General features: G+C 37.6%; 1 protein-coding gene across 1 annotated transcript in view; it reads right to left on the bottom strand.

Moving 5' to 3' along the window:
• LOC123233235 (sulfotransferase 2A1-like) overlaps window positions 1-26,787 on the bottom strand; it is a 72,493-nt gene that overhangs the window by 5,211 nt on the left and 40,495 nt on the right. The window contains exons 2-3 of the mRNA XM_044659385.1: window positions 20,845-20,983; window positions 20,039-20,247 (exon numbers count right to left, since the gene is read on the bottom strand). Coding sequence (XP_044515320.1) covers window positions 20,039-20,247; window positions 20,845-20,983 — 348 coding nt within the window. The remainder of the gene's footprint in view (window positions 1-20,038; window positions 20,248-20,844; window positions 20,984-26,787) is intronic.

Raw genomic sequence — 26,787 nt, 5'->3', positions numbered from 1 at the left:
ACCTTGGGAATCACAATATCCAACTTCTTTATTATATGGAAACTGAATGCTGCAGAAGGAAGTCAGAATCATAACTAGGAGAGGTCAAATGATGCTTTGTCCAAAGGCACTGAACTTTAGACAATGCTGAGTGAACTAGTATTACTTTGGCCTGTAGAAGCAATTGAGCCTAACACTTTAGTAAGAACAATTCTTTATAAATAGAAAACTACACAAGCCTTAGAATGATCTCTGTGCCTCCAAGTCCTTTTTAAAAAAATTAAATTGAATTTTTTTGCCCCTTTGGCCCCCCTTTTTTTAATAGAATTTTTTTATTTTTTATTTTTTCAGTTTTAAACCCTTAACTTCTGTGTATTGGCTCATAGATGGAAGAGTGGTAAGGGTGGGCAATGGGGGTCAAGTGACTTGCCCGGGATCACACAGCTGGGAAGTGTCTGAGGCCGGATTTGAACCCAGGACCTCCCATTTCTAGGCCTGGCTCTCAATTCACTGAACTACCCAGCTGCCCCAATTTTTTTTATTTTTAGAAAAAATTTCCATAGTTATATGATTCATGTTTTTACTTTCCCCTTCACTCCCTCAAACTCCCCCCTCCATAGCCAATACACATTTCCACTAGTTTTAACATGTATTATCAATCAAGACTTATTTACATATTATTAATGGTTGCATTGGTGTGGTAGTTTCGAGTCTACATCCCCAATCATGTCCGCATCAACCCAAGTGTCCAAGCAGTTGTTTTTCTTCTGTGTTTCCTCTCCTGTAGTTCTTCCTCTGAATGTGGGTAACGTTCTTTCCCATAAATCCCTCAGAATTGTCCTGGGTCACTGCATTGCTGCTAGTACAGAAGTACATTACATTTGATTTTACCACAGTGTATCAGTCTCTGTATACAATGTTCTTCTGGCTCTTCTCCTTTCACTGTGCATCAATTCCTGGAGGTCTTTCCAGTTCACATGGAATTCCTCCAGTTGATTATTCCTTTGAGCACAATAGTATTCCATCACCAACAGATACCACAATTTGTTCAGCCATTCCCCAATTGAAGGGCATACCCTCATTTTCCAGTTTTTTGCCACCACAAAGAGCGCAGCTATAAATATTTTTGTATAAGGCTGCTTATCTATGATCTCTTTGGGGTACAGACCCAGCAATGGTATGGCTGGATCAAAGGGAAGGAAGTCTTTTATTGCTCTTTGGGTATAATTCCAAATTGCCATCCAGAATGGTTGGATCAGTTCAGAACTCCACCAGCAATGCATTAATGTCCCAATTTTGCCACATCCTCTCCAACATTCATAACTCTCCCCTGCTATCATTTTAGCCAATCTGCTAGGTGTGAGGTGGTACCTCAGAGTTGTTTTGATTTGCATTTCTCTAATTATTAGAGATTTAGAACACTTTCTCATGTGTTTATTGATACTTTTGATTTCTTTATCTGAAAATTGCCTATTCATGTCCCTTGCCCATTTATCAATTGGGGAATGGCTTGATTTTTTATACAATTGATTTAGTTCCTTGTATATTTGAATAATTAGACCTCTGTCAGAATTTTTTGTCATAAAGATTTTTTCCCAGTTTGTTGTTTCCCTTCTGATTTTCATTGCATTGTTTTTGTTTGTACAAAACCTTTTTAATTTAATGTAATCAAAATTGTTTATTTTAATTTAATAGTTGTTTTCTGACATTTTGCAATCCATGTTTTCTCCCTCCCTCTTTTTCATCCCCTCTCCCCAGGATGGCAGGTAATATGTTATAGCTTGTACATACAATACAACACATATTTTCATATTGATAATGTTGTGAAATAAGATATGTCACTTATACTAGGGAAAAAATAAATGGAGGAAATAAAGAGAAGAATGATATGCTTCAATCTGCATTCACACTCAGTCAGTTTCTCTTATGGTGGTGGAAAGTCTTTTTCATCATGATTCCCTTGGAGTTGTCCAACATCCTTACACTGCTGATAATAGTTTAATCCATTCACAGTTGATTATCATGCAATAATGCTGTTACAGGGTATAACGTTTTCCTAGTTATGCTCATTTCACTCTCCATCATTTCACATAAATCTTTCTAGGTATTTTTTGGTGATTGTCCCCATTCATCATTTCTTATGGGATGATACTATTCCATTACAATCACATACCACAACTTGTTCAGCAATTCTGCAAACTGCAAAACTTCAGTTTTCAGTTCTTTTCCATTACAAAAAGAGCTCCTATAATATTTTTGTACAAGTAAATCATTTCCCCCTATCTTTGATCTCTTTGTGATATAGACTTGGTGTGAAAGGGAGATTTTGGGATGGAAACAGGATTGCAGAGTGAACAAAGCAGAGTGACATGGAATGGTGTGGAACAGCCCTGGCAGAGGCAAAACCTTGTTAGAATCTTGAGGAGAGAGAGGATGCTGAGATTCTAACTGTTTTTTTGGGGGAATTGGTTCATGATTCTCTAAGTTGATCCAGTGAGAAATCTGGCTGGATTGAGAAGATTTTTCCAACTGCTGAAGCCATAAGAAGACCAAAACCAGAAAAGGAGTTGATTGAATTGTTAAGTTTGCTGGGGGGTGGGGATGGAGGGGCTTTAGACTCTCTGAGGTGAATGCAATAATTTCTGACACCTGACTTCATCTTTCATCAATCTACATTCTAAAGGCTATATTTCTGTGTTGGTTTAGCCTAGAACTGATTAGACAGAAGGGAATTTTTAGACAGAGTATATTCAGTGCAGCCTTGACTGTTGAGGGATGAAGCAACTGATGAAAAGTCAAACTGGTGGGCAATAAGATAGAGACATTAGTGATAGGGAAGTACCCTAAAACCCACACTCCTCACCTCCATCTTCTGATAATTTTTAAATAAACCTTGTTAATAAGAGACAGCAGTCAGATCAGTTTTGTACTGGCCTCAGATAGAGAGTGCAGCCATCTTTTCTCTGTCCTTGAAGAGACCTCCCTGTCAGGCTAAACTAACCTGTCAAATCCTAGCCACCCATCTAAACCATCTATACAGGGCCTCTCTTCATCTTAACACTTGTAGTAGTATTGCTAGGCTAAAGGGTATGCACAGTTTTATGGCCCTTTGGGCATGGTTACAGATTGCTCTCCAGAATGATGATATCAGTTCTCAGCTCCACTAATAGTGTATTAGTGTCTTAATTTTCCCACATCCCCTCCAATATTTCTCATTTTCTTTTTTTTTGTCATATTAGTCAGTCTGATAATGGTGAGGTTGTATCTCAGAGTTGTTTTAATTTTTATTTGCCTAAATTGTGGTTTGGAGCATTTTATCACATGACTAAACACAGTTTTAATTTCTTCATCAGAGAATTGCCTAGTCTTATCCTTTGATCATTTACCAACTAGTAAATATTTTGTGTACTTATAAATTTGCTCAGTTCTCTATATATTTGAGAAATGAGGCCTTTTTCAGAAATACTTGCTATAAAACTTTTTCTCCAGTTTTTGTTTCCCTTTTTATCTTGATTACATTTGTTTTGTTTGTTAAAAATCTTTCATTTAATATAACCAAAGTTACACATTTTATATTTAGTAATGTTCTTTATGTTATGTTTGGTTGTAAATTCTTCCCTTCTCCATAGATATGACAGGTAAACTCTTCTGCTCCTCTAATTTGTTTATATCACCCTTTTTTCTAAATCATGTATCCATTTTAAGTTTATTTTGTTATATAGTGGGAGATCTAGATCTATACCTGATTTCTGCCAAATTTTCATGTTCTGCCAGTTTTCCCAAGAGATTTTGATCAATAATGAATTTTTCTAAAATCTTGGATCTTTAGGTTTGTCAAATACTATGTTACTATGGTTATTAACTGCTGCATGTTGGGTACTTAATCTATTCCACTGATCTACTTCTCTATTTCTTAGCTAGTACCAGATGGTTTTTTGATGTTGCTATTATATAATACAGTTTGAGATATGGTACAGTGAAGGCACTTTCCTTCTCATTTTTTTCATTAATTCCCCTTATATTCTTGTTCTTTTGTACTTCCAGATGAACCTTAATTTTTTTCTAGAGTTATAAAATAATTTTTGGTTAGTTTGGTATGGTACTGAACAGGTAAATTAATCTAAGTAGGATTGCCATTGAGTGTGTCCTTTAAATAAACTGTTTAATTTTCCCCCAAATCCTCAACATTTTCTTAATCTTGCTTATACTGATTGCTCATCCACCTCAGGCTCCTCCCCACTAATTTCCTGCAAAACCTCCTTATGCTGCTACTGCTGTAATTCCTTCAATTCTGTTGGCAATTCCTCCCTCGGTTTCTCATTGGGGTCATCAAGGTCAATCAAAAGCAATTCAATATAGATGCTCACAGGGCCAGATAAACACTGAACTGAGTGAGACAGCCTCATGTGACTTGTGAACCTGAACATTTGGCAACCTATCTAGAGGAGGGTGACAGAAACTTGTAATTCAAATATCTGCTTGTAACTTAAAGCAAAAAAATCATGATTGTGACTGCTTGCATCTGAAATTGCTCATGACTTAAGGTGCTCATGTATCAAGGTACAACAGTACTTTATTCCCGCTATATACTCTTCCATGTAGTGACACTGGCCTCCTAGCTATTGTATAAACAAGACACTCTGTCTTCTAGCTCTGGGCATTCTCTCTAGCTATTCTCCATGTCTAGAATGATCTCCCTCCTCAGCTCTGAATACTGACCTCCTTGGCTTCCTTCAAGTCCCAACTAACTTCTAACCTCCTACAGGAACCTTTCCCCAACCCCTCTTAGCTCTGGTGTCTTCTCTCTGGTATTTATTTCCTATTTATCCTGTATGTAGCTTGTTTTGTATATATATATATGTCTATTTGATCTTTTATATATATTGTATTGTTAGGCCTAGAAGTAGACTGGATATAAGAGCTGATAAATATAGCTGCACCTACTCAATGACAGGAAATCCCCTAACCAGTAACATCTGTTAAATGACAGGAAGACCCCAACCAGTAACATCTGCTGAACGAAGGAGAGGAGGACCCTCAAACAATAGCATCTGCTGAATAAAAAACAACAAACACCCAGACCCCAAGTTCCTACTCAAACTATATATGCCAGCTATGGCCCTCATTCAAATGTTCCATTGTGGGACTGAAGCTCAAGCTTGCAATAAAACAGTACCTCTTGCTTTTACATTATCTGGTGAGCCTCCTAATTTGGGAAATCAGAACTGGGCTGAACAGTATATTTTGTATATATTTCTTTTGTATATATTTGTTTGCATGTTGTTTCCCTCATTGGACTCTAAGCTTCTTGAGAGAATGTCTAGTGCCTTTTTTTTGTATCCCCAGGGCTTAGTACAGTGCTTTGCACATAATTGGTGCTTAATGAATGTTTATTGATTACATCAGGTTTCCAGGAAGATGGCTGCTTAGAAGGAGTGAATCTTAAAACCTCTGTACCCTTATATGCTGAGATAGAAAACAATGAACTTTGAGAAGAAAGAGGACCAAATCTAATAATGGGACAGAGCAGGGGGAACCCTACTGTAGCACAACTAATGAAGTATGCCAAGAAAAAGGCTTCAATTCTTGAACTGTCGGGTCTGAGGGTGTAGAAGGGGATTCCCAGGATGCCTCCCCCACATGCTGTGCGGGGTCTCCAGTGGCCCCAGAAATCTCAGGGCCAGTGGGCACACCAGTCGGGAGAGAGGGCCTTGCTGGCACTAGACTCAGGGAGTTAAACACAGGCACTGGAGAGGTGACTGGAGGAGAAAACCAGAGAAACACAGCAAAAATGCCTGGAAGAAGGTGGTTTAGAGAGAGCCAAACCCCAGACCATAGACAGCTTGACTTCCTCAAATCGAGATAGAGAACACAGGGCTTCAAGAGGAAAGAAAATCAGATCAAACACAGAGGACAGCATAGGGGGACCCCACTGCTGGAGAACTCAGTTCAGGGAAAACTCTCCTCCTTGTCCCCCCAGAATTTTTTCTTTTGTTTGTTTGTTTGTTTGTTTGTTTTTCCCTCCTCTTGAGCTTTTAGCCTCAGGGCAGATGAAGTAGCAAGATTAATCCAATCAATACAGGATTAATCCCAACAATTGGACAAGAAGTCTTCAGAGGGCAGAGAAAGTAACTACAAACCTCCATTGCCAGCTGGGGGAAGATCTTTCATCAAAGATCATTAAATACATCTGCTCAAATTAGCAGAACAAGGAAAGAAAAAATATGAGTAAGCAACAGAAAAAGAGAAAAGAAATGACAATTGACAGCTTCTTTCAAGGAATTGAAAAGAGAGCAGATGAAATAGAAATAGAAGAAGAGGAAATAGTTCCAGCAAACTGGATATAGGCTTTGGAAGATCTCAAAATTCAATTAACTCAAGAACTTCAGGAACTCAAAAAGCAATCAAAAGAGGCTAGAGAGGCTGAAGACAATTTGAAAAAAGAAATACATGAAATAAAACAAGAAAATAAAGTGTTAAAAGCCAGAATAGAACAGTTTGAAAATGAAACAAAGAAGACAAAAGATGGTCTACAAAAAAATCAGACCAGAAGGAGAAGGATGACCAAAAAGTCAGGGATGAAATTCAGCCTTTAAAAAAAAGAACTCAACAACTAGAAGCAAATGACTTCACAAGACAGCAAGAATATATTAAACAAAATTTAAAAAATGAAAAATTTGAGGAGAATATGAAACACCTCATTGATTCAGCCAAAGATCTGGAGAGCAGACCTAGAAGAGACAACTTAAGAATTATTGGTTTACCTGAACATCATGATAATAGGAAAAAGTTTAGGTAGCATCTTACAAGAAATTATCAGAGAAAATTGCCCTGAAGTTCTCAAACAAGAGGAAAAAGTGGAAATTGAAAGAATCCACAGATCACCTCCTACATTTAATCCACAACTTCCAGGAATATTATAGCCAAAATCAAAAACTACCAGACCAAGGAAAACATATTACAAACTGCTAAAAAGAAGTCATTCAGATATCAGGGAACCACAGTTAGGATAACACGGGATCTGGCTGCATCTACATTGAAGGACCAGAAGGCATGGAACACAATATTCTGGAAAGCAAGAGAACTGGGTCTACAACCAAGAATCAACTTTCCAGCAAAACTAACTATATTATTGAAGGGGAAAGTATGGTCATTCAATAAAATTGAGGACTTCCAAACATTCATCAAGAAAAAAACTGGATTTAAAAAGAGAGTTTGCTGCCCAAACGCAGAACTCAAGAGAATCAACATAAGGTAATTAAGAGAATGGGGGGAGGAGAAAACATTCTTTTCTTCAACCTGTGCTTCTTGACTTGCTAGATGAACTTGTAGATAGAGATAACCCACTTTCCCAGGCTCTTCAGTCAGACAGTTTCAGTCTCAGCCACTGAAACCCTTTAATACTCATCTCTTCCATCTACAATGAGTGCTCAAGGAGCAGAGATACTGGGATTGACTCATACTCTCCAATTAGCTAAGAATAAGAGAGTGAATATTTTTATGACTCTAAGTATTCTTTTCGAGTAGTGCATCATTCTGGGGAACTCTGGAAAAACCATGGCTTTATAACATCCAGTGGCAAGCAGACTGCATATGGCAATATAACAAATGAGCTAGTGCAGACACTCCAATTGCCATCCCAAGTTTCTGTAAATCATTTCAAAGGCCATAGTAAAATTCAAGGTCCAATAGAATCAAGGAATAGAAGGGCAGACATTATAGCCAAATTTGAGGTGAGGTATGGACCAATTTCAGCCCTGAACTTGTCTTTGGTAGAAGAAGTTGATCTGAAAAATGCCTACTCTCCAAAGGAAGTGAAGGATTGGAAGAAACATCTTGGTGCATACTTAGGTAATAGAGTTTGGCTTGCAGCAAATGGAAAACCTATTTTGCCAAAATCCCTGTATTATACCTTTTGCAATGCTCTACATCAGAACGGGCATTATGGGACTCTGGGATTGGATGATTCCATACAGAGATATTGGAATGCAAGAGGAATTATGGGAGTTGCAATGAAAGTTTGCCAGAGGTGAAGAATTTGTATGCAATACAACCAAGGTATTACCAAAGACCATAGCTTAGGAGGCAAACAACTAGCCTGTACATATTTTAAATGCATACAAATCAATTATATAACAATACCCACAGGTATGCATTAGTAATCATTGACAGTTTTAGGAAGTGGCCAGAAGCTTTCCCAGCCAGACCCAATACAACAGCTTTTGTAGTGAAGATCCTGCTAAGGGAACTAATTCCAAGGTTCTCTATACTGCTACAAATTGCGTCTGACAGTGGTTCACCCTTTGCACAGTGTATTTTTACCAACATATACAAAACCCTAGGGAGAAAGCAACATTTACACTTGGTATACCAACCACAGTCCAGTGGCCAAGTTGAACATATGAATAGATCTCTGAAGATTTTGGTCTCAATGATTTGTGCTGAATCGCATTTAAAATGGCCAGATGCATTACCTTTGGCATTATTCCATCTTAGATGCCAGCCCAACAGCGTTACTCATTTATCACCATTTGAGATGCTGTATGGACAACCACCATGGCATGGGAAGTCACCTCAGAATATCCATAACCTATCACATCTTGGTATGGAATGAAAACTCTATGAGTATATTAAGTTGCTTAAAGAACTCTTGAATCAACTCCACAGGTTGGCTTTAATACAACAAAGAGTACCCTTTGGTTTTAATTGGCACAACTTCCAACCAGGTTTTTATGTATACATCAGAAATTTCAATAGAAAATCTGTATTGGACCCTAAGTGGCTTGGACCATCCCAAATAATTCTAGTAACCACTAGTGCAATCAAAATTAAGGGGAGGGATCCATGGTTCCATGTCACACATGTCAAGTCAGCTAAAGATATGCCTCAACAAGAAGACCCAGTCACAATGCAGCAACAGAAAGACCATTCAGTAACAGTACAGCAGCCTAAAGTTCGATCAATGACAGGAAAGCAGCCAATAAATCAAACCATCTCTATTCAGCAGTCTTTAAATCAACCTAGTTTAGAACAAGAGTGAGGAGACATAATAATGTTACATCACCAAACAGAAGATAAAGCTATTTTGGAAGATCTACTATCAGAAGTTCAATCACTTCCAGACCTGGATAGTGACATCGATGATTAATCAAGTAATAACATCATTATAAATGGATTATTTGACTTTATGTGAATCTTTGAAGAAAAGAAGAAAAACAATCAAGAATTTTTTATGGACACACAAAAATGTTGTAACCCAAGTCAACACAATTGCACAATAGTTCCAGCTGAAGTTGACAGGTGTGTGTGGTAACATCTAACAGCACAGCTGAGACACTACAGACTTCACAGATTATCACAAGGACATCACCATCGTGGACTACACAACCAACCTTTGACCTGCTTACATAACCGGTTTGAGTTATGCAACAGTGTCATGAAGAGGAGTTCATCAGATCAGCGATGGATCCTTAGGTTTGAAGGGTATACTTCACATGGTCACAGAATTCTCACTGCACTCAAGCATTTAGAATTCCATCCAACACCACATAGCTTTTAGCAGAAGAGTTCTAAAGGGGCAAGTATGTAACATTTCACCACAAGGCTAAGTCATTATTCAACACTTAAAACATTTCTTAAACTTCACATGTACATATGCACGTAGTAACACATACACACATAAGAGCGAAAGAGTTGTTTGCCCATTGCTTAGAGATTTTTCTCTTACATTGGTTCAGACACTTTCTAGCTCAAACACCTTATATTTTCAAAGCATTGTATATATGCAAATGTCCTATTCATTAACCTTTAGTAGTCTGTACTAACACATAGGGACAGAATAGTTAGATTGTTGAAGTTTAGGAAAGAATTAAAAAAAAACAGTGTACTTAGCTTAAAATAGCTTAATTTAACTGGTTTAGCTTAAATACTGTTAGAATTATTTTAACACACTAACCTTCTAACATAGGTTTGAGGTTATTAACATAATAACATTATTAATCTTTAGTGAGTTTGCATAGCTCTTTAGAAGGTTGCTAGGAATTTATTTTTAGTTGTTACTTTGATCTTAGTTCATGGAGATAGAAAGTTTCATATTTTAGAGTTTAAGTACTGTATGTTGTACTAGGCAATAGTTATGATTTGAATGTGTTGTTTTGTTACAATGTTTAACCTCTGTTCAAAATTTTGTGATACTCAAATCCCATTTCTTTCCTTTAATTTCCCCCCCTGTTACCTGTCTTAGCTTAGCTCAGAAAAGAAGTAGCTAAGGAACAGGAGATAGAACCCTTTTTGTTTTGGCAATAGTTAAGGGGAATAAGTCTTAGTTAGTCTTAGTTCAGTGTTAGCATAGAATTTTAGTGTAGTTTTAGTTAAATAAGAATGCAGAAATGCTGCAAGGCGCAGATTCCTTAAAGACAATGGGCATATTGCAGTGTATAAAATCTTGCAACCATGATTTCATGGGTGCAAGCTGGCAGTTGCCCATTCCTATGGGGAAAACCAGGGGGAGTTTACTTAAATATTTATCTGGGTTCAGAAGGGTGAGTAGAAGACAGGAATGGACAATAGTCTGGGACCAAACAAGCCAGGGAAACTGGGGTTAGCTGTTTGGGGAAATGACAGTTGACAGAAGTGACAGTTAGGTCATAACTGTCACCCTGCTACACCTAGACAGGGAATCTGTGAAACGAGAAAGTAAATGACAAGAGGGCTTATAAACAAGTTTAATTTAAGGAAACTATCGTCTAAAGAAGGGAGAAGGGGTTTCTATTCTACCAGTCTATGGGCAAGCCTCAGAGATAGGGATGGACTTATCTACTCTAAGCTAAAACTATAGCAGGGCAGGGCACAATGGAGATCAGGATGGAAAGCGTCATCCTCACTGCTGAGTCCTGTCAAAATCCAGCAATGGTACAGCTTTCCCAGGTCTTCAGCTAGTACTCTTTCAGGTGGGTAGATCTGGGAGCTAACCTAGCCCAAGTTAAACAGCAACACAGGTTAGGTTTAATAGTCTCAACCAAAAATCTCCCACAAGCAGATGACAGCCTTCCTTCTGGATCCCAGGAAATCAGTGTTCAAACTCCACTTCCTCTGAGGTCTCCCCAGGTTCAATTAAAACTTGTCCCCAACCACCATGGAGTCTATCCCAGAAAGAGAAGCACACTTCCTGCTTCCCCATTCCATTTAGAATTCTTCAGCCCTGCCTGCTAAGTCTCCCAAATAATAATTTATTAATCTACCTCACAACACCATTTAGAACATAGAACCTTGCATGAGACCCAGGTGGGTGCCAGGATGGCAGTTTGAAGTGAGGGTATAAAAGAAGGATCTCAGACCCCTGATGGGAGTTCACTTCTACTTCTTCTTCTGGGCTAAACTGAGGGAGAGGGAGGAGGAATGTGGGACTGGGCCCCAGGGTGGTTTGGGTTTAGATTTCCTTAGGCAGGTAGGCACAACTACCATTGCTATTCAAATACCAACAGTTCATTGGCAAACACAACAACCATTATAGGAAACAAGAGTTTATTTCTATCCTCAACTGGCCCAGGGCTTCATAGCCCTGGGTCAGCAACCAAGAGTTTTAGAGTTAAGTGTGCCCCTAAGGCACTCTTTTCTTTTGCACCTTAAGAAGACCTTCTATATTTCTCAGAGTAGTTAATTGAAGTTAGTCATCTCAAGATCTTAGCTCACCTTACCCACTTACCAAACCCTCTTACCTAATTCAATTTATCACCAATAAACCCCTTCAACTTATTAGTTTAAAGATCTTGAAGTCATTGCCTTACCTTAACCAAAGGCCAAGTAAACTGTCACTTGTCTGAACATTCTATAGGCTACAGCTGGCAAACTCCATTAAGCAGTTAGATCCAGGAAGTGCCAACCTCCTTCCTGCTTGACCTCTCCTATTGTCCAATAAGATTACTTTCATTTCTCAGGGCTGGGCCTTAGAATCCTGAGCTTAAAGTGGCTAGGCTTTGCTAGTGAGTGAGTTTCAACCATCTCTCTGCCTGTTTGGGTTCAGGACCCTGGTGCATATTCCACTCTCTACTCCAGCCTAGAGCCCTGGGGAGCTGGCCTAATTCCATCCTTTACACTACTCCTGCATGGCAGCCAGCCCCTACATTACAGTTTAAAAAAGAGGCACATAAGAGGCAAATACAGTGAAGATTGGAGTGCAAGTGGCTAAGTTTGAACCTTACTTTCATTGGAACTAGATTAAAATGGGAGTAACACCCACACTCAAGTGGCTAAAGAAACTTATATTACCCTGTAGAGACTAGGAGGGTAGGGAGAATAATGAAAGAGGGCCCTAAGGAGTGTGAATTGGGATGGGGAGGTCATTGAAAACAAACATCTGTGAAGGGAGCAACTAGGTGGCTCAGTGGATTGAGAGCCAGGCCAAGAGCTGAGAGGTACTGGGTTCAGATCTGGTCTCAGAAACTTCCTACCTGTTTAATCCTGCACAAGTTACCTAACCCCCATTGCCTATCCCTTACCACTCTTCTGCCTCAGAACCAATACACAATAGTGCTTCTAAGATGACATGTACGTGTTTATTATTTTTTGTAAATCATCTGTGAACAGAGAAAGGCTAAAGAGAGAGAAAGAATACTAAGTGGGGAAAAATAATAGGGAGGGAAACAAAATTAGTAATCATAACTGTGAATATGAGTGGGATGAACTCACCCATAAAATGGAAAAGGAGAGAGGAGTGAATTAAAAACCATTATCCCACTATAAGCTGTCTCTACAAAACACATTGAAAACAGGAAGACACAACACATAAGTAAGAGGCTATAGCAGAAGCTACTATGCCTCAGTTAAAGTAAAAATAAAAATCCATGGTAGCAATCATAATCTCACAGGAAACTAAAGTAAAAACAGATCTAATCAAGAGAGAAGGGAGGAAATTACATCATGATAAAAGGCACCATATACAAAGAAACAGTATCAATTTTAAACATCTATGTACCAAATGGCATTGCATCCATATTTCTAAAGGAAATGTTACATGAGTTATAGAAAGAAATAGATAGAAGATATTAGTGGGGGACCATGACCCTCCCCTCCCAGAAGTACATAAATCCAACCAGAAAATAAACAAGAAAGAAGTTTAGGAGATAAATAAAACTTTGGAAAGGTTGGATATGATAGACTTATGTAGGAAAATGAATGGGAAAAGAAAGGAATATGCACCTTCATATGTAAATGTAATTAATATCTGCCGATTCATAGTCAAAACCCTACTCATCCTAGGCATAGAAATGACGTTATCCTCACCTTCCTTAGTGGGGAGGGGAGACGAATTACCCACACGTGACAATAAGTAACAAATCAGGAACAGGGGACTGCCTTTTGGGCAGTCCAAAATCAGTGTAGAGCCTGCCATTTGTCCACTTGAATTAGAGGTGGACCCACAGGGAGTGACGAGAGACCCTATCTCTTTAAGTATGTTGGTTACTTCCTGTGGAGGCAGTTCCCACCTTGAACTTGGTGCTGAAGGAGCTCCTGAGACCACAGACAGCTTCTACTCTGTATTGTCACGTGGGTAAGTTAGGCTGACTTCCTTGGCCTAGCTGGGCCGCTTCCAAACTCTGCCTTAAATAGGCACTAGCCTAGCTGGTTGCTAGGCCTTGAGGCTTGCAGCCTAATTTATTTAGCCTTTTAACCTTCTCTGCAGGCCTGGACTAGCCTCCCCCTTTTTCTTTATTCCTATACCTTTACCTTCCTGATTGTAAATAAAGTGCCTTAACCAGATGCTGACTTAGGTCTGATTTAATTATGGAATCAACCTGAATTGTGGATTCCTGGAGGCCACACTTTAAATACATATCTATAAAATACTTAAATTTTCCTCTTACATTCATAAAAACTGACCACATAGTAGGACATAAAATCCTCACACTCAAATGTAGAAAAGTAGAAATATTATATGCATACATTTCAGATCATAGTGCAATAAAAATTACACTCAACAAAAGGCAGCAGAAAAGAAAGATTAAAAATGAATTGAAAATGAAATAATCCTATCCTAAACAATGAATGGGTCAAAAAAAAATCTTTACAGTATATTTCTCTGATAACAGTCTCCTTTCCAAGATATGTAAGGAACTGATTCAGATATATAAGAAATAAGAGTCATTCCACAATTATCACATTATTAATAATGATAGGACATTCCATAATTTATCTTTGGTCAAGGTATGTGAATAGACAGTTTAAAAAGAAAAAAATCCGACCTATTGACAATTCAAGTTGGGTTAAAGAAATGAGGGGTAGATGACTACCGGACTGTGTGTTTACTTAAGTGAAACGTCTAGCATCTCTATAGTTAGCAACTTTCTTAGCTTAAACAGAAGGTTTGTGTGTGTTTCATGTGAAAGGAGAGAAGAAATACTTTGTAGTTTCAATCTTAAGATGAAACTTTTCCCTTTCAAAATCCATAGTTTGTAGGAACAGAGTCAAGATGGTGAAGAAAGTTTTAGGACCTCTCTGGTTTCTATCAAATTATCCTCCCAAAAGCTGTGATAGAAATCCTTAAAACAAATTCTGGAGCACCATAACCCATAAAAAAGACAAGGTGAAGTAATTTTTCAGCTGAAAGCAACTTAGAAGGCCAGCATGAGGGTGTAACCAGGTGGAAATAGAGCACAGTACATCAGGGCATGCCCAATCATGGCAACAGACTTTGGATGCAGCTGAAGCAGCACCAAAGGATTCCATAATGTTCAGTCACAGATGGTAATGTTTGTTTTAAATTCAGGGAAGTGTCTAGCAGACTCCCTATGGACATGTGGGAGACTTTGAGACTACATTACCTATGATTCCAATGGGTCTTAGGGCGTGGGGACGTCAAAGGTCCCCACGCAGGGGGCAGTTTAAATTCAGAGGATGGCCAAAAGAATGCCTCTTGATCTTCCTGAGGAGCTGACTGACACGCGGAGAGGATGGGCTCTGGCGGTAAATCATAAAAGCTGGGCAGGCGTGGTCTTATATATATTTTACCAACGTGGCCATGGCTTTAATTAAAATACTAATTTCTCTTATTATATCAGTCTTTATCATTTTTGATTGTAACAGTAAGGAGTGTCAAACAACTACTCAGAAGGAGATTATTGGGGTCCCTTTGCTGTCTCTGGGTACAAGATTCTATACAGGGATAAAGAAGATGGAGAATAATACACATTATCATAATGGTGCAACATTTTTTTATGTCTCTCTAAATAAGACCTCACTTCTCAAATACTGAAAAGCAATTTGGCAGCAACTAGATGTAGGTCAGTATCTTATACCACTGATCAAGATAAGATCAAAATAAATATGTGACTTGGGTGTAAACTAAGCAAACAGCAGTTAACTAAGTTTTTGGTTTTTATTCAAGTTTGTAGCCTGTGGTTTCCTGATGAGAGAAGAATAGATTTAGAGACATAGGAAAAAAATTGGCTTTGATTTACAATCTTATTATTCTGAACATGGAGGGAAACAGATTCCAGTAGAAACCTTTTCTTTTTGGACTTTATTTAGGAATGCTTTAGACCTTGCCCATGAGGCTACTCATCTCACACAGACTTTTTCTAGCTTGTCTATCAAAGAGAGACTTTCCCCTAAAGGTGAGGCTGTGTTAGAGGATGGTACTCTCCCATTAGGTTAAACAACCACCAATGTCCCCTCCCCCTCCTAGGTATTTTTCTCTATCTAAAGAATGGAGATTTAAAACTACTCATAGATAAGGCAGTCTCTCAGAAATGGCAAATTCAAAATGACCAAAAGTTTTTCCTTAATCCCCCCTTCCAGAAGTGGCTAGCAACTCCACATTTTTTTTTAATCCAGAAAAACCAGTCCTACCCACAGCCATTAGTAATAACCACAGAACATTTTTAAAGTCTTAATGACTTCCAACAAATTTCTAGGAGATATAGTTGAAACCACCCTGCAAATCTTACTACAGGTTAGATGAAACTTTAAAAGTGTAGAAGAAAAGTGTGTTTGTTTTAGGAAATCTGTTAGAGCATGAAAAGTAATTTAGAACTTTTCTAAATTTTTCTGACCAACTCTTAAAATGTAAAAAAGCCTGTCACAGATTATCCCAGACAATTCCTTCATTATTAATGAGTCTCCTTTTTTCCCACACAATTCTTTAGTAGTGCACCTATAATTTGTAACAATTGATCTTTATGCCAGAATGAAAAGAAATATAGTCCCTAATTTTATGTTCTGTGTTGTCAGAGTATGCATGAAACACCCCAGATATATTGTCTGTGTTATCAGTTTATGTTCTATGTTTTGTAATATGTCTGTTCTGTCTATATGTCGTTTGTCTGTATTCACAAAAGGAGGGTTACATTTTGGGAAAAATAAACCTCTCTCTCTCTCTTTCCCATTCGTTTCCGAAGAATGAAGGAGATAGAGGCCATTCGGGAAATTTAGAAAACAACATTTTTTTATGGATTTCTGAGTCTCCTAAACTCTAAGATAATTTAGTTGATTAAAAGAAATCTTCTTCTATGCTCTCATTAAGGCAAAAGTCAAATAAACTCATCTGCCAAACATTTCTCCTTCCATTTCTCACTGGCCATGAGAAAGGGAATGTAGAAATCTAAAAGACAGAAAAAGAGACAAATCGATCCCACCAGTGAATCCTATCAACTGGTTAAATACTGAGATATATATTTTATGAAAATCACAAAGGATTTTAGAATGCAATCTAAGGAAAATAACATTCAGACTACTAGTAGAAAGCAATGATTCTGAGTTATATGCAGAAGTACAATCCATCTATTCAACTCCTGCTTGCAAACTAAATTTGCAGGTCAAACTTTCCTAGCTAGTCAAAACCATCAATCTAATTCAGTGCTTACCCAAAAGTGAAAAAAGGTCTTTAAACAACTGTGAGTTCAACCTACCATTAATCATATTGATGTTATTGAAAATTTAATTTAAAAATTATTAAAACAATACAATTGGCATGTTTTAATTTAATTTAATTTAATGTTTCAATTTTTATTTCTCTAATTAATTGTGGTTTGGAGCAGGGCCAGATAAACCCTGAAGTAAACAAGACAACCTCATGTAACTTGTGAAACCAAACATTTGGCAGGCTATCTAGTGGAGGGTTACAGAATCTTGTGATTCATTAGTCATGTTGTAACTTAAAGCAAAAAATCCTGATCATGACTGCCTATATCTCAAATTGCTCGTGACTTAAGGTGCTCGTGTATCAACGTCCAACAGTACCTTATTCCCACTATATATTCTTCCATGTAGTGACACTGGCCTCCTAGCTATTGTACAAACAAGACACTCTGTCTTCTTGCTCTGGGCATTCTCCATTGCTATTCTCCATGTCTAGAATGATTTCCTTCCTCAGCTCTGAATACTGACCTCCTTGCCTTCTTTTAAGTCCCAAGTGACTTCCAACTTCCTACATTAACCTTTCCACAACCTCTCTTAATTTTTGTGCCTTCTCTCTAGTATTTATTTCCTATTTATCCTGTATGTAGCTTGTTTTGTATGTATTTACATATACATACATATATACGTATATTTGATCTTTATTTATTTACACATGTATATTATATATTTTGTATATATTTCTTTTGTATATATTTGTTTGCATGTTGTTTCCTCCATTAGACTATAAGCTTCTAGAGAGACTCTCTATTGCCTTTTTTTGTATTTCCAGGACTTAGTACAGTGTTTTGTACATAATAGGTGTTTAATGAATGTTTATTGATTGATTGAGATGAGTTTGAAGAGAGCTGGGAAAACTAGGAGGTGGAGTATTCCAGACCTGCATGATGGCCAATGAAAAGGAAGAGATTCCTGAAGAGTGGGAACAATAAGGAGGTCAGCAGAGTTGAAATGTAGAGTTCTTGGAGAAGAGTATGATGGAAGAAGCCAGGACAGATAGGAAGGAGCCATGTTGTGAAAGACTTTAAAAGCCAAGTAGAGGATTTAATATTTGTTTTTGGAGATGAGGGGATAAATATGTAAATATATCAAGATATTATCATATAAATATAAGAGAAAATATAATATAACATAACAAATAAATAAAATAAGAAAATAAGGAGTTTATTGAACAGGAAAGTGATGTGATCAGATCTGTGCATGAGGAATATTTAGGAAGTCAAGTGAGAGGAGACTTGCTCTGTCCACTGCACCATTACTTTTGAAGTTGTGGTCTGAGGCACATCATTTCAAAGGATGCTAGAATGAGACCTAAGAGGCCACTTAGTTCTATCCCTTCATTTTGCAGATTAAGAAACTGTGGTAAAGGTTAAATGACTTGGACAAGAGTATAAATGTCAGAGAGGGAATTTGAATCCAGGTGCTTTGGCTTCTTAGCACAACATTGGCTTAACCAAGACTTCAAGCCTTGACTACCTGATTGAGACAATGTGAGTTTATAATTAATATTATATAATTAATAATTAGCCAGAGGTGAGCTAGGTGGTTCAGTGGATAGAACACCAGGCCTGGAGTCAGAAGGTCCTAAATTCAAATATGGCCTCAGACACTTTCCAACTCTGTGACCCTGGGTAAGTCATTTAACCCCATTTGAATAGCTTTTACAGCTCTTCTGCCTTGGATCCAATACTTAGTATTGATGCTGAAATGGAAGGTGAAGGTTTAAGAAAAATACGTGATTGGGATCTCAAGCCTGCACATGGTATTCTTCCATTTTGAAAACATTTTGCTACTACCGACTCCTGAGGGCAGGAGAGATGATATACACCAAGGACTAAAAGTCAGAATAGAATCTTGGGTGCTGACGCTTCTTACTTGGCAAAGAAAATGTTGTATTTGTGGAAGGTATACCACTAGTCATTCACTCTTTTCTGCTGATTGCTGGTTTTAGTCCTGAAAATCACCTTGTGCCTTTCTTCAGGCTACCAAAGAATCAGTTTTAAAGCCAGATGGGGATCATAGAGGCAACTGAATACCAACCTCTCATTTTACAGATGGAGAAACAGAGGGATAGAAAAGTTTAAGTGACTTACCCAAGATACACAGCACATGTCAGCAATAGGATCTGAACCCATGTCTTTCTGATTCCTAGTCTAATGTTCCATTCGTTCTACCATATTGTTTCCTTTCAACAATCTTGTTATATTCCACTTACATGTTGTTTTCCTCCATCTTGACTGTAAGCTCCCACTCCTAACATATGTAGAGTAATCTAACTCTGGCTCCTTGCAGCCTGGACCTATGGATGCTGGGTTGGCTCCCTCTATCCTCTAGGATCAACCACTTTCTTTAAAAAAATTATACACAAACATAAACTATATGTGTATATATCATACATGTGTGTATATTTTGTATATGTATAGGCATATGCATGTATTTTTCTGAATTTAATAAACACCAAATAAATGAGCATTTCCACATACATAAGAGCACAGAAAAAGTGGATCATGCATGAAACTACTGGCCTCAACTGCATAGAACTTGTTTTTCCTTTTAAGAATATAATAAATTCAACAAGTAGCTTTCCAAACTGTCCTGTTGCTCCCTGCTTCTTCTTGGTTTTTCTCTTGATCTCTTCTGGGCATTTAAAAAAAAGAGATGCTTCAGGGGCAGTTAGGTGGCACAATTGATAGAGAGACAGGCCTGCAGTCAAGAAGATATGAATTCAAACTTCCCCTCAGACACTTTCTGTATTCGCTTAGCCCTTCTTCTGTTTTATAGTGACTAGTAAGACAGAATGTAAGGGTTAAAAATGCTTCAATGACCCTCTTTTCTTTCTTTTGTTTTTGTTTTTCCTGTTCTATCTTTATCTCTACTTAACCTGTTACCTGCCTGTCTTGCCTCTTTTTTTAAAAAAATAATAAACCCTTTCCTTCTGTCTTGGAGCCAATACTTTGTATTGTATCCAAGGCAGAAGAGTGGTAAGGGGAGGCAATGTGGGTTAAGTGACTTGCAGAGGGTCACACAGCTGGGAAGTGTCTGAGTCCAGACCTGAACCTAGGACTTCCCATCTGTAGGCCTGACTCTCAATCCTTTGAGCTACCCAGCTGCCCCCTCCAATGAGGTTTCTGAGTTCATTTTCACTTACTCGAGTCTTGGAGTTCTTCAAGTTATTGATGAAAAAGTTGGCAGGGAGGTGACTAGCAAAGAGGCGTGGTGCAAGCATTTTGTCCCACTCTATCTTAAAGCTTGAGATTTCGACAAAGGGAACCCGAATATAGGTAGGTATACTATTTTGGTTCTGGAAGTCCTCCTTGTTGAGCATAAGGCTCAGAATATGCTGCATCCAGGTTGTACCTGGTAAAGAAAGGAAAGAGTTATGGTTTTGAAGGCCACAGTTTCACTCATTTCTCATTCCCCAGGAGTTAATGACCACCACCTCCATTGCTTGACCTCAAGTACAATTCAAATGGAGGCAAAGTTGGCCTTCAATATATCCCTATTTCTTCCTCCATGAAGCAATTTCTCTATTGTGTTTGCTGCCTCCAGCTGCCCAGAGTCCTGAACCCAGTGTCCCATTGAGTCCTATACTTTCAAGGTAGCACTGATACTCCAGGTCAGGAGAACAGCAAATGGGCCTTTCATTAGGTGAAGACCAGAAATTTAACTAAGAGAATCCTCAATGTAGATAAAGGCCCACTTGGCAATTCTCTATCTGATGAGTTAAGCCCCTTGAAGAGGGAATTCCTCTCTCTTTTTCTAGAAAGGATTGAATCAGAGTCCTCTCTGTTCAAAGAACATCCCATTTCATTTAATTAGTTACTCAAATATGATTCTCTATAATGTATCTGTGGGAAGAACCACATTGATTTCTGGAGATGAGTGGTCAAGGAGGAAGGAGATAGAGATATGTTAGGAATATTAATTTAAACTTGATGGTTAAATATCTGTTACCTGATTTGGGGTAGGAAACCAGGAAGATATCTGTGTCTTGGAATTGGAATTTTCTAGCAAATTGCAGGCTTTCTTTAGAATAAATTGCTACCGGCAAGAGAATGCCCTCAAAGACTTCCATAACTTTAGTTTTTCCTTGCTAGTTGCTTCTCTGCAGGGAAAAGAAAGCTCAACATAAATGTTAGTGAAATTATATTAAAGGATCTACTACTTGGGGAGGGTCTCTAAGGCTGGCAGTTGTAACTCTCTAATTCCCTGGTAAAAAGATGAGTTCCATAAGAGCCAGTCTTCTGGAAGAGAACAGTTCCCAGGTTTGGGGGAAAGTGTTCAAAGAGCCCAATATATTCTTTGGCCTGCCCTCTGCTGATTTAGAGATACTTAATCTTGCTGCCATTGAAGTAAAGGCTCTATACACTTAGTACTTCATTTGGGAGTAGAGTTGGTAAAAGGATGTGTTCATCAAGAATTTGCAGAGAAAGCAATGCTGACTTCAGTGCCAAGTGGAGAGATCCTCCTCTAGCCTCCATTTAAGGTCAGTGCCCAGGTCAGCATCTTGTCATTTCCTAATCAACTGTGTCATTTACATCTCTCCATTATACTACCTTTAACCTCATCATCAGGCAAAATCACACCAACTTTGATACTCTCACCCCATCATTACCTTCTCCCCCTGAGAACTCCTTGATTATTAGATTCAAATTTCCATTTTAGAAGGGCACCTAGGCTAGCCATCACTTCATTTCCTACCCAATTGCATTCCTTTGGACCTTTCTATTTCCATTTATTCCCACCCCCCCTCCCCATTAGATACTTTCCCTTCTCACCCCCCAATTTTCAGTTTTCCCTATTGCATGGTCTTCTTCTACTAGACTACCAACTCCTTGAGGCCAAGGGACTTTCTTTTTCATGTTTATATTCCCAGAGTTTAGCACTATGTCTCATACAGAGTGGACACTTAATAAATGTTTCTTAATGGATGAATCTTCAGGTCTAACCTCTCTGTTCTCCTCCTGTTAGGATGGAAAGGGATTAAGGGAGAATCACACAGAGCTGAAACTCTGAATAGGGGAAGGATAAGAAGAAGGGAATAAAATATGTATTTCTTAAATGTTTACTATGTGCCAGGCCCTATGCTAAAGACTTTATAAATATCATCTAATTTAATCCTCACAATCATTCTGAGGCAGGATATTCTATTATTATCCCCCTTTTTAGGTGAGAAGATGGTATGTACACAGAGGTGAAGAGTCAAGGTCATGGTATTGATGAAATGAGATAATTGGAGTGAAAATGCATTGAAATCCAAAGAGAAGGTGTGAGCAGTTAAGTGAGATACTGTATAAATCACTGAACTTGGGGTCAAAAAGACTCAAGTTGGAATCCTATTTCAGACACTTAGCTCTTTGCTCTGGGGACAATGAACCTTTCTTAGCCTGAATTTCTTCTTGTATAAAATGGGAATAATAAATAGTACTCCAGCAAAAGTCTCCAGCGAAGTTCCCTTGAAGACTATTTTCAGAAGACAATCCACAGAAGACAATCTCCACAAGACTGTCTCCATAAGACTCCCCCACAAGACCTGACCCAAGCCGAAGAATTCCATGGCTTTCATAAGTGACCTCTTGTCCTGTCCCCTCTTCACAGGGTCTAAGCACAGTCTAGCACTGCCCACAGGGCAGTGTCCGTGAGATCCACTTCTCACCCTCTTTGCAGATGATATGATATGTACTTAGAGGATCCTAGAAAATCAACTAAAAAGCTAGTGGAAGTAATTAATAATTTTATCAAAGTTGCAGGATACAAAATAAACCTACATAAGTCATCATTGTTTCTATATATTACCAACAAAGGCCAGCAGCAAGATTTAGAAAGAGAAAGTCCATTTAAAATCATTCTAGAAAATATAAAATATTTAGGAATCTATCTGCAAAGACAAGCAAAGGAATTATATGAACACAATTATGAAACACTTTTCACACTAATAAAACTAGATCTAAATAACTGGAAAAACATTAATTGCTCATGGGTAGGCCAAGATAATATAATGAAATTGATAATCCTACCTAAATTCATTTACTTATTCATTGTCATGCCAAATAGACTACCAAAAACTCTTTTATATAAATTAGAAAAAATTATTACATAATTCATCTGGAAGAAAAAAAGATCAAAAACATCAAGGGAACTAACAAAAAAAGCATGTGATGGGTGGTTGCGTAGTAGTACCAGGTCTGGTATTGACTAAGAGATAGAAGATCAATGGAATAGATTAGGAGTAAATTATCAATCTACTGTTTGATAAACCCAAAAATCCTAGCATGTGGGACAAAAGTACATTATTTGTCAGCAACTATTGGGGAAATTAGAAAAGAACATGGCAGAAATTAAGATTAGACCAATATCTTACATTCTATACCAAGATACATTCAAAATGGGTGTATAACTTAAACATATAGAGTGATATTATAAGCAAATTCGGTGTACAGAGAATAATTTACCTGTAAGATTCATGGAGAAAGGAAGAATTTAAGACCAAACAAGAGATAAAGAACATTACAAGATGTAAAATGAATAATTTTGACTATTTTAAATTTAAAACATTTTATACAAACAAAGCCAATGCAAACAAGATTAGAAGGGAAATAACAAAGTGGGAAAAAATTTAATAACACACTTCTCTGATAAAGGTCACATTTCTCACATATGTAAAGAACTAAGCAAACTTTATAAGAAACCAAGTCACTCCCCAATTGACAAATGGAAAAGGGATATGAATAGGCAGATTCAGATGAAGAAATATAAACAATCAATAATTATATAAAGAAAAGTTCTAAATCACTCTTGAATTGAGAAATGCAAATCAAAAGAGCTCTGAGGTACTACCTTACACATAGCAAACTTGGGTCAATATGTCAGTAAAGGAATGTGATGAATGTTGAAGGGGATGTGGCAAAGTTGAAATACTAATTCATTGCTGGTGGAGTTGTGAATTGATCTGAAAGGCAATTTGGAATTATGTCTAAAGGACTTCAAAAGAATGCCTGCCTTTTGATCCAGCAATACTACTACTGAGTCTGTATCCCAAAAAGATAAAAAATTTGGAATGGACTTGTTTGTACAAAAATGTTTATAATTGTGCTTTTTGTGGCAGCAAAGAATTGGAAACTGAGGGGATGTCCCTCCTTTGGGAAATGGCTGAACAAATTGTGGTATATGTCAGTGATGGAATACTATTTTGGTATAAGCAATGATGAACTAGATGATTTCAGAAAGAACTGAAAAGACCTCCACAAACTGATGTGGAGTGACATAAGCAGAACCAGAAGATTATACACAGTAACTGAAACATTGTGGGATGACCAAATGTAATAGACTTTGCTACTAACAGCAATACAATGATCCAGGATAATTCTGAGGGACTTAAGAAAAAGAATCCTGTCCACATCTAGAGAAAGAACTTTTGGAGTATAAATGCAGATGAAAGCATAGGATTTATCACTTATTTATTTGGGGATATTTTATAAGATGACTATCTTACAAATCTGAATAATATAGAAATAGGTTTTGAGTGATAATGCATTTATAACCCAGTGGAATGGCTTTTCAACTCTTGGAGGGGAGAGGAAATAAGGGAGGGAGACAATGTGAATCATGTAACTTTGGGAAAACTACGTATACATTTATTACTGAAATAAAATAAAGAAAAAATTTAAAAATAATCAAGGAAAATGTTTCATATTCTAAAACTAGAGGACAAACGAGAAATGGAAAGAATATAGCAATCACCTTCTGAAAGAGATCCTAAAAGGACAACTCCCAGGCACTTTGTAGCCAAATTCCAGAACTCCCAGGTCATAGACAAAATATTTAAGCTCCCAGCATATAAAATATGATAGAGGGCTAAGTAGGATAATAAAATCTAGCAGTTTCCAAATTAAATGTTCAGAGGACAAGGAATATGATATTCCAGAAGGCAAAGGAGCTAGGACTTCAACCAAGAATTACTTAACCTGTAAAAATGAGCATAATTCTTTAGAAAAGAAAAATTGATATTCAATGAAATAGAGGGCTTTCAAACATTCCTGTTGAAAAGCCCAGAGCTGAAAGGAAATTTTGACTCTCAAATACACGACTAATGAGAATCATAAAAAAGGTAAAAAGGAAAGAGAAATCAAAAGACACTCAATAAAATTAAATTGTGGTACAGGGGGAGATGATTCTTGAAACTCCAAAGAACTTTGTCAGTATGTTATAAAAATAAAGAAGGGATTGATGGTAATATTAATAATAGAGGCTGTAAGCTAGAAGCTTTGAAAGGTGGAAAGGATTTTGGTGTGAGAGAGAGCAGCTATTTCTTATAAATACATTTGAGAACATTGGAATGAAACCTTTCTTAAAGTGATGAATGGTAGCTATCTAAAAGCAATGGCAATCATTATCTGTCATGGGAATAAGGTGAAACCCTTCCCAAAAAGATCAGGGCTAAAACAAAGATGCCCAAATATTCATTGTACGAGAAGTGCCACCATCCTGAGCCAAAGAGCTGACTTTATTTTGTGGGCACAAAATACAGAGTCTGAAGTCTGCATACCACATCAAGAATGTGACATGGGACATCATATGTCCAGATGACAATGGGTTCTATGGGCTTTGAACAATTGCTTACCGGGAGTCATTAACAGGGAAAATAATCAGAACATGTTTGAAGTTATTCGGGGAACATTTTGCTGAATGGTTAATGCATTCTAGTAAGGTGGGATATATCTGAGTCACCTTTCATCTTTCTCCTTTCCCTTCTAGGGCCATTTGGTTATGATGGTGTAGGACTAGGGTCCCAGTTTCCTCTTTACATATTCTCTAGAGTGTATGGAAAGTGAAAACAGGGGAAGTAGACAAGCACTTTCATCATTTCAGAGGCCCTTATACTATTCTTATTACCATTATATCTTGTTTCAACCACACAGTTGCAGCTTTATCAAACTATTATAGTGGAATCCTTAAGTGATGAAAATTACTTAATTAGATTTCTTCTTATAATCCCCCTGTGGCCCTAAAATTCGTATATTCAGTGATGGACCAATACTAAATATCATATACATATATACATATTTATGTATATGTATATGACTAAATACTAAATAAATATAGAGGGTATTCATCTCTGGGCAAGCATGGTCCCGAGGGCACATTCCCTTACTGAGGCACATAGATGACAATCAAAGGAGAAGAAGAGAGAAAAAGGTAAACATATAGCAATGAAATATAATAAAATTGTAAGTCAGGCAAAGATTTATAAGATTTTCAGGAGGGAAGCAGTCTCCTCTTGTAATATAAATGCAAAATGAGGCAAAGTTTTTAAAATAAACTTAAGTATTTTAAAAGAGCATATTTCTAAAGATTTCTAGATGTGAGCTAAAGATTTAACTCATGATTAAAATTTTGGGATTTTATCAATTTATGTTCCATGGTCACAAATATCAGATAGTGACACATGATTATCAATTTTACAAATATATTAATTTGACACTGACAAACTCTCTCCTGAGACACAGGCAGGATGCACAATGTTGGACTTCCTGTGAATAGGCAGCAGCTGCCATTGAGACACCAGCAGCAATTTGAGCTGAGTTGGAAGAAGCGAGGGAGCAGTTGCTGTTGGTGGTCCAGACTAGCCAGGGATGTCCAGGAGGGGAAATTCATTGGCAAAGTTCTTCAAGCACAGTGTTCTCAAGTGTAGCTCTTGATGAGAAATGATGATGATTAACTGGATACCTTGGAGTCACAAGATGTTAAATAGAGAGGTCTCTCATTAGTCTGATCTATTAAGAATATGGTTACCTTTATAGAACCAACTCTCTTACTTCTATAGTCAGAAGTGTGAGAAGTTTTGCCTTTCAAGATCTGCAAGGATCCTGACTCCAAAGCCTTTTGCTTATGTCCTTA

Source organism: Gracilinanus agilis, chromosome 2, assembly GCF_016433145.1.
Source record: "Gracilinanus agilis isolate LMUSP501 chromosome 2, AgileGrace, whole genome shotgun sequence".
NCBI classification, from domain to species: Eukaryota; Metazoa; Chordata; class Mammalia; order Didelphimorphia; family Didelphidae; genus Gracilinanus; species Gracilinanus agilis.
The sequence above is the reverse complement of the archived record's forward strand: the minus strand, read 5'-3'. Positions and strand labels throughout refer to the sequence as shown.